The sequence below is a fragment of the Herpailurus yagouaroundi genome, unplaced genomic scaffold, assembly GCF_014898765.1.
Source record: "Herpailurus yagouaroundi ecotype Mexico unplaced genomic scaffold, PumYag 28, whole genome shotgun sequence".
Taxonomy (NCBI): Eukaryota; Metazoa; Chordata; class Mammalia; order Carnivora; family Felidae; genus Herpailurus; species Herpailurus yagouaroundi.
Window position 1 is genome coordinate 76,660,201 of NW_024412376.1, and position 9,577 is coordinate 76,669,777.

The 9,577-nt window shown below is 37.8% G+C and overlaps 1 protein-coding gene across 18 annotated transcripts in view; it reads left to right on the forward strand.

Annotated features, from left to right (window-relative positions):
- Positions 1–9,577, forward strand: part of COL25A1 (collagen type XXV alpha 1 chain) — a 470,156-nt gene that overhangs the window by 413,214 nt on the left and 47,365 nt on the right. For 16 of the 18 annotated variants that reach the window (XM_040476443.1, XM_040476447.1, XM_040476442.1 and 13 more), the window contains 4 exons: positions 1,793–1,855; positions 6,011–6,079; positions 7,076–7,120; positions 8,643–8,687. In XM_040476443.1, the coding sequence (XP_040332377.1) occupies positions 1,793–1,855; positions 6,011–6,079; positions 7,076–7,120; positions 8,643–8,687 (222 nt within the window). The remainder of the gene's footprint in view (positions 1–1,792; positions 1,856–6,010; positions 6,080–7,075; positions 7,121–8,642; positions 8,688–9,577) is intronic. The other 2 variants (XM_040476457.1, XM_040476450.1) reach the window with 1 other exon arrangement.

The window sequence follows — 9,577 nt, forward strand, 5'->3', positions numbered from 1 at the left end:
GGGGGAGGGTCAGAAAGAGGGAGACACAGAATCCGAAACAGGCTCCAGGCTCCGAGCTGTCAGCACAGAGCCTGACACGGGGCTCGAACTCACGGACTGCAAGATCGTGACCTGAGCCGAAGTCGGCCGCTCAACCGACTGAGCCACCCAGGCGCCCTAAAGACTCCACAGGTTTTAAGGGCTTAGTCCTTCAAGGCTCCCACAAGGCTGCCATCACTTGAAACCCCAATCACAAATACGAGGTCCCCTGGTTACCTGCCCTTCTGACTTGGCTACAAATTTGAGGATTTAACAACCAACCCACTTTTATCCCCTCTCAAGTTTAATAGTTGCCACCACAACTCACAGAACTCAGAAAAATGCCCAACTATTACAGTCTATTATAAAAGATTAAAATGAGGAGATACATAGGGTGAAGTCAGAAGAGCCTCAGGCACAGGAGCCTCTGTCCCCGTGGAGTCGAGATGTACCATCCTGCCAGCACACTGAAGTGTTCGCCAACTTGGAGGCTCTTCAATCCCCGCTGTTTAAAGATTTTTATAGAGTTTCCATTACATGGACATGATTGATTAAATCATTGGCAATTGGTGATTGAATTCAATCTCCAGTCCCTCTGCCATCTCTGGAGATAGTGAGAGGAGGAGAAGAACTGAAAGTTCCAACCTTATCATAGCCACCATCAGCCCCCCTGAAGCTATCTAGGAACCCACAAGTCACCTCATTAGCATAAACTCAGGTCTGTTTGAAAGGGGTTTGTTATGAATAACAGAAGATACTCCTATTATGCTTTATCACTCAGGAAATTCCAAGGGTTTTAGGAGTTCTGTGCAAGGAACCAGGAACAAGACCAAATATATTTTTTATCGTATCACAACTGGTTTCCTCCAGGTAGTAGGGAAGACGTTATGGAGGTATAGCAAGGAGAGATATTTTCCTTTCATGCTGAACATGCCTGAATCTCTTTCCTAGCCACACCTACTGTATCAGTCATCTATTGCTGCCTACCATTTTACCTTCAAAACTGAAAACAAACAATTACCTCACAGTTATGGAAGAATAGGAATTTGAGCACAACTCAGATGGATGTCTCTGGCTCAGTGTCTCCCATGAGGTTGCAGTCAAGCTGTAATCCAGGGCTGTGGCTCCATCTGAAGACTCTACTGGGGTGGAACATCTGCTCCCAAGCTCACACATGTGGTTGTTGGCAGAAGTTGGCCCTCACCATGTGGACCTCTCCATAAGGCTGCTCACAGCATGACAGCTTGATTTCCCCAAAGCAAGTGATCCAAGTGAGAGAATAAGAAAGGGCCCCCAAGACGGAAGCCGTGGTCTTTTTATAATTTAGTCTCAGAAGTGATATCCCATTACTTCTGCCAATACATTCTATTCATTAGATCTGAGTCAGTAAAGCAGAGGATTACACAAGGGCATGAATATGTAGGAGGTGGGATCATTGAGGCTTATCTTAGAGGCCACCTACCACATCCACCCTAACATAGTGGATCTTAATATGGTAAATGATAAGAAATGCCAAACAGATGAGAAAGAAAGTTTTAAAGACATCTCTCTGGTTTCTTTGTCACTTTTACTTTCTAAAGTTTCCCCAGAGCTTTGCTCAGAGTATTTTCACTGATCAAAACCAGTTCTGATTAATTTTATAGTAAATAGCTGGATCTCAGCAGTAAAGCCGTGTATAATAAAAGGAGTAAAATCCCAGTAAAAGTAAATCAGTTTAACTTTACCTATTCACTGCCAAATGAATAACAATTTCATGTGCCTATCTTTTTTAAAGGGAGAACCAGGTTTCATTGGTCCTCAAGGAGAACCAGGCTTACCAGGGTTACCAGGAACAAAGGTAAGTGGAGTTTTTTCCTTCTTTTATTTCTGAAATATTATGTCATATATTTTTAGTCCATTATGTTGAAAGAAGTTTGAGGTGACTTTATTGTCTAGGTGACCAGATATTTTTTCCTAAGAGAGAACTAAAACAACGTATCATTTATTACTAACACTTTTAATGGGAATGCCATATTAAATAGAGTAATAGGAAGTTCATTCCAGAAAGTCTCAGGTAAGACAGCATGATAGTGAAATATATTAGTTGCTCCAGTTTTCCCCCAATGGTTCCTAAATTGATATGATGCAGTTTGCCTCCTGACCATGTGAAAAAGTGGGAGAATTCTGGGGCAGAGAGATAGAACTCATTAGCTTCTGCTCCTTATTGCCAATTTTAGGACATACTTGTAAATCAAGCATTATTACTATTCTCCGCTCACTCCCTAGATTTCAAAGACAAGTGCTGATGTCATATAGATTCCTAAGTGCCTCATCTCAAAAGGATCTATCCTGAATAATGTCTACAGAAAGATTCTGTAATGAAAACCATTTCATGATCTTCCACTTGGCAACCCTAAAGAGGGCTCTAAAAGCAAAATCTATATGCCACCATATAAAAAATTATGTTGCTGTGGATATAGTCAGACCCATAGTTCTCTTTTTATCTACCCAGTAAGACATAAAAAGGTACAGCTCTGAGGATGGAACTTTACTCATGACAGACTCATGAATCAAAGGGGCAAAATTAGATCAAACTACATTCTTTTATTTTTAAACTATAGAAATCTTTGCCTCAATGTGTATTGCATTCACCAGAAATAAGCCAGGATGATTTCTAAGAGCTAGAGAAATATGTTCGTGGTCTGTTTTGACAGAGGGGTCTTCATTTCCGCTGATCAAGAGAAAATAACTCTAATCCTAGTAAATGGAAACTATGTGTGGCCTAAGGGGGACTGAAACTCAGTAGATTTTATGCAAAATTACTGTTTTCTCAAGCAATTTCTTTTTCACATAATGAGCTGTCAGGCTTATTAACAAAATATGAAGAATGCCTGTTTTAGCCTGAACAGATTCACACAAGAAATGCACTTTCTGGAATAAAAAGACAGAAAGCAAGAGAATAATGAGGATTCAGTATTCATATGAGAATTGTTGTATTTATTCAGGCTTGCAGCCTCAGAGCCAGGTAAAGAAAGAAGGCAGCCTCATAGATCAGCACAAAGAAATAGAAAACTTGGTCACTGCCAGAGAGAACCAGGCATGAAGTAGATCTTTAAATATTTGTGGCATTTTGTTTGCTTAAAGAAAGGGGGGGAGGGGGGATTAGAAGAAACAGGTAGTAGGGAGTGGATTTCATCCGTAAATACCTTTTCTTCAGTTCACTGATTTAAAACTCCTTTGCAATTTTGGGGCACACTTGGCTGGCTTACTCAGTAGAGCATGAGACTCTTGATCTCAGGGTTGTAAGTTCGAGCCCCATGTTGGGTATAGAGATTACTTAAAAATAAAATCTTTAAACTACTCTGTAGCTTAAAATTAAAAAGAAAAAGAAAAAAACTCCTGATGTAAACCCACAAAAATCAACATTAATTACTGTTCATGAAATACCCATTCTGATTTTATAGACCAGATACTTTTATAATAGATACTACTCTGAACTTGCAATAAAATTAAAGAATGCACTATATTTGTTTTGTATTTCCACATGAAGGAATGTGCATAGGAAATTTGTTTTGTTAATAATATTTTAACAGTTATATTAACAATATTATCAATTTTTAGTTGAATTGCTTGTCTAACATGAATTTGGTATCATAATGGAAAAATCACGTTTATTTACAAATCTCTTTCAGCTGAACATTGGCCTTTTTTTCCAGTTGTGTAAACAAGTCTGGATTTGTACCACTAACTTCAGATTTAAAAAATAAACCCTGCATATTTTACCCCTAACACAGTGAAGAGAGATCGTAAGGAAGGAAGATGTATGATGGCATCTAAAAATCTGCTTTATGTACTGCTATATCAGTGTCTGGAAGAGACCTATATCAGTCTAAAGAAATGGGGTTTTATTATGAATAATTCAGAATACTTTGAATAAAATATTTACTCATTAATTCAACACATTTTTTTGCCAGATATTTTTCTAATATTTGAGAATGAAGAGTAAATACAACAAAACCAGTTTCTACACTCCTAACACTTACATTCCAGTATGTGTGAGACAGGGGTGGAAAGAACGAAAGAAATAAACACATGAATAGTATAATTCCATAGAGTGATAAGCAGCTGATTAAGGGCATTGTGACAAAATGTGATTCTAGGTAAAGATATATAGGCTCCATTCCTGTAGTATACTATATGTAAATTGATTTTCTCAGGCTTTTCTCTAAAATAGGCTTATAGTTACTATTTTGGAATTCTTCTGTGAAATATTAAGAGAAAGACCAAATAGGGTACATTATTTAAAAATTAAAATTTCATATACCAACAGAGGCCCTTCCGTCTCTAGTCCCTGGAAAATCCCTTCTGGAACATCTCTTCCATCCAGACGAGTCCCTTGCCTTCCTCCCAGCCTCTCCATGTTCACACTCTTCTCAGTTCATGCTGAAGAACCTTCTTTAATCCTTGTCCTAATCTATCCCCCCTCTCCTGCAAAACCCCAAAGACTTCCCAGAGTTGGTATGATACGGACAAAGATGTTGAAATTTAGAGCCCAACATTACCCATGATCAATCCAATGCTATTCAGTTCTCCTTTCTAAGATGAACCAGTTCCTTCAGTGAGGAGGGTGCCTTTCCACCCATAAACATGCCATCACCAGTCCTGAATTCCAAACCTGTTTGATTATTGAAATTCTACCCATCATACAGGAAGCCGACACTCTCTACTCTGTTCAGGAATGTAAAACGACAGGGTCTTCCTGGAGAACAATTTGGCAAGCTTTTCAAATGTTCATACTTTTTGACCCAGCAATTCCCCAACTAAGAATTTAACCTAAGAAAGTGACCAGATATGTGCAAAAGATTTACATACACAAACATTTATGTAAAAACTGAAGACTGAATACAGTTTTATTTATTTTTTAAGATTTATTTATTTAAATTCAAGTTAGTTAACATACCATGTAGTATTGGTTTTAAGAGTAGAACCCTGAAACTTACATATAACACCCAGTGCTCATCCCAACAAGTGCTCTTCTCAATGCCCATCCCCCATTTAGCCCATCCCCCAGCCCACCTCCCTTCCAGCTAACTAAGGATTGCTGCTGAAATACAATCGGTTTTAAATCTTAAGTCTCCCACTTTAAAAGCTTTGTGACTTTAGCCAAGTTCCTTAACCTCTCTGAGCTTCAGCTTCCTCATCTGTAAATTATGGGAACTAATACCCTTCTCATTTGTCCCAGGGATTAAATAAGATAATGCATGTGAAGTGTTTTATGCACTTGCTGCATTCATCAACAATAGCACGTCATAAACAACAATTATAAAATACACCCTACCCATCCTTAGGACACGACTGAAGTCTCACCTCCAGGGATCCAGTCTGGACCGTTCAAAACCCTATGGGATTTCCTCTTCCCTCATATATAGCCTTATATCACTCTTTAATTTTTAAGTATTTAATTCCTAGCACTTTGCATTTATAAGTTGTAAGATCAGGACGACAAATTGTCTTCATATTTCAGAGAAAACTGAGGCTTTCGGAGCTTAACTAATTTGTCCCAAAACACGGAACTGGTAGATAACAAAACCAGGATTAAGACCCAGGATGTCTGATTATAATACCTGGCACTCAACCACTTTGCCGTGCTTCTTCCTGGCAGATCTTCAAAAGTGGCTACAGAATGAAAACTATGTCCATGTCTGTGTTGAGATACGATGATGGCCCTTATCAATTCCCTTTAAAGGTCTTCTGTTTACCAACGTAGGTATCAGACAGGCATTACCAAACCATTTCCTTGTCTATAAAATAGAAGTGATAATACAAACATTGAATAATTGTTTTGATTATTAAATGAGATAATCTATGTTGAGATTAATACATTGCAGGATACATAGTAAATAAATGGTACCTCTGTGCTTTCCTTGATTTAATTCAATTCATTTATTAATCTACAGGGACAAGCCTGAGTGTGAGGGAGATTGCCATTTACTTGTTTTGTATTTTGTGATAGGGTGAACGCGGGGAGGCAGGGCCTCCTGGAAGAGGTGAGCGAGGGGAGCCTGGAGCCCCTGGACCAAAGGTCAGTTATTCTTGCGTTGGAACATAGCTTTCTTTGGTTTGGAAATGTGTCCTACTTACTTTATTTTTTTTTAATGTCTTATTTAATTTTGAGATAGAAAAGTCGGGGAGGGGCAGAAAGAGAGAGGGACAGAGAATCCAAAGGGGGCTCTGTGCTGACAGCAGCGAGTCAAATGTGGGGCTCCAACTCACAAACCGTGAGATCATGACCTGATCCCAAGTTGGACACTCAACTGATGGAGCCACCCAGGTGCCCCACTACTTACTTTAGAACATGAAACTAAAATACAGTTCCTCAAAAGATACTAAAACAGCAAAAATCACAATATATTGAAATGCACACTGATGGCTTCTTCTCAAAGGGAATTTTACAATTCAACTTTTCCAGTTTTCTCTGTTCTGTCTGGTGAGCAAATTGAGTAACACATCCAAAAGTAAAGGGGAGGTACTATTGTATTAGCATGTTATCACTCAATGTGTATTAAAGCTTACTGAGAAAAATGTTGATACGTGCTGTGTTAGTTTCTGTGGTAATTTGAAGGTGTGTAACACCCTGAAAATATCAGAGCCAAGGATTTATTTGACGGTTCAGTCTTTATGCCTCTACACTTCCTACAAACTAATATGGCAACACTTTATTCTAATAACCCATCCCAGAGACACATCACTCTTTGATGAAAAAGAAATGTATGCCAACACTGTTGAGACTAATGAGGATTATTCACAGAGCACTTCCCATCCACTGGTGGGTGGGCAGTCTTCAGAATTATAATGGGATGAAGGCGGTGGAGAGACCAGGGAAGGAACTAATGATATGGTGTTAACTACTTATGCTTAGTTGTTATAATAGTCAACATTATATAGAACCATATATTTAGGCAGTTAAAATAAAGTGTTTCCATTTTTCTTCATTATTCTGAGTCACTGCTAATTTCTTCTTTCTGTTCTTATCTCCTCTGTCATTTCTCTTTTCCATCTTCATCTTCTCCTATAATAGGGGAAGCAAGGTGAATCAGGAACTAGAGGCCCAAAGGGGTCAAAGGTCAGTAACCAAGTAACCATTTTAATATCACAGGAGGCCTTCAAGAGTTGTGGCTTTTGCCTCTTCCACAGAGAATCCCATTTTAAACTGACAGTGGGATTGCATTATTTCCATCCTAATATCTCAAATCAATTGGTTTGTTTCATCTTGTTTGTTTTTGTGTGTTCTTGTGCTTCAGATGATTCTTTAAGAGAAGTTGTATTTCCTATTACACAAGATGAACTTCTTTGGGAAAAAAATGCTCTATTTAATTTACATTATGTAGGGTGTAATCTTATTTTTTATTTCCTGACTGTCTTTGTGGTAAACGTTCAAATTGTACTTTGTTTTAAGTTAGTTGACTCCCTCCATGGCATTAAAATTTCACCACCAATTGAAATTCTTTCCTTTATCGTGCTCTTTATAATATCTGAAATAATCTACATACTTAGCAGAACCATGTTAAGATGTTTTCAGCTAATAACATGACAAAGTGGATAAAAAATGAGGAAAACAGGAAGCAGAAATTATTAATTCTCTATTCAGAGCAAATTTGATTACTATGGTCAATGTTATCAGCATAATGTGAGTGGAAAAAAAATTAAAATCTCTTTTCCTGCTTACCTTCATTGGTCCCTATCCATTTTATGAAATATGTAGAAAGACACATTAAAATGCTTTGAATTCCACTTAGGAAAAGGACTGTATAAATTTAAGGTTGTCTTAAAGAACTTTCAAATCTACATAAGTTCAAATCTCTTCTCCAAAATCTGTTTAGACTTTTAACAATTTTGAGTGCTCTCAGAGTGATGTATGTGTGGTTTGATGCTTGGACTGTTCCTGGTTTCTCTCCAGGTTGGGTAATAACACCATGAATGGGACTTTAGTGATTTTTCATATTGCTTTGGAAAAACAAAGCTGGCTTTGCCCTACCCGTGACCTTCAGCCCTGCCAACCTGTTCTAGCCAGCTGCTGTCCACTTCAGCACCTTCTGAGTGTTAAAAGGCCTATACCTCTGGAGAAACTTTTCCTTAGATCTTCATTATCATCAAAGAGAGGCCTCAGTGGTGACCTTTCCCTTCTAAACCCCTCTAGAACGAGCTTTCTGTTCCTTCCCTGTCCAGATTATCTAGATATTTTTTCTTAGAAAACAGACAGCCCAATTGATTGGTTCTTTTTCCCTTTGCCCCAAATCTCTTCTTATAAAAAAAAAAGAATATGGCTCAATCTGAGAGGTAAAAGCTTCTTTGAGTATCATAGAAACCATTTGCTTTGCTTTTGAAGATCCCTAGTAAGAGAGTTGCTGTATATATTTTTGTTCCAAGATACTCTGTCATCTGAAAGGAGAATTTTAACTCACTTAAGGTGCATCTTAAGCATTTGCTGTGTCAGTGGTAACTGTTCTTCTAATTGTTATTTCCACTTGAGAAGTTCATATCAAAGGTGCTGCTGCATGGTATTAAATACATCCTTAGATTTGAGGTATTTCTGGCTGTTGGCCCCACTAGTAATTCAGCTTTTTTTTTGTCTTTTCTGTGGAAAGGGTGATCGTGGAGAGAAAGGGGACTCTGGAGCCCTGGGACCAAGGGTGAGTACATCTCTCATCTAACCTTTTGGCCCCCTACAAGCCTAGATTTGACTCATGTGTCCATGTGCCTTTCACATAGCACCTAGACTAATAATACCCAATAATAGCACTGGAGGTGGACTTGAATTATTTCTGCTGCTTCCCCTTTTTTGCTTATTTTTTACTGTACTCACCGGACCAATGAGTGTGTAGATTCTAACACATAAAATAAGCTCCACAAGAAGATCTAAAAAACTCTTTCCACTTTCTCTCTGCTAAGAGAGCAAGACCAAGCCCATAACCATCCATTTAATAGAATTATCCATTTTTCAATTATAAATAAAAGCAATACCCCATATTTTCAAAGTCTTTTTTAAAGACAGGCAGGGAATTAGGACATGACTAATAGAAATTCAGGGCAGAGTTGATGAGTAGGGTAGATGCCTTATATTTGTTCCCTATTTGGTTAAATTTTAATGGAATTGTATTCCTATTGAGAAAGACAAGCCTTTCCTACAGAACAGTGTTCTATCTTCTTAAAGAATAAGGAAACAATCTATGAGATGTAGATGAGTAGAAAGAGATTAGGGACTGCTTTAATAAATACTGTTAAAGCCATCAAAATGTTGCAAATTGAATTAGATTAGCCTACATTTTATAATTTTCAGAAGACAGCTTTAGAGATTGAATCCTATCTCTTCTTTTAAAATCAGATTTCATATCTTTAATCTACCATCTATAGGAAGTTAAAAGCATTTGCCTCCTTTGAAATAAAGACAAAATTTGAACATGATTTTTCTAAAGTGCAATTGGGCCATACAGAGTAATTGATGGTCAGAGAGGGCTCTATGTTGCTATTTATGTTTTTGCTACAGTCCTTTGTTTTTTTTTTTTTTTTAAATTTTTTTTTT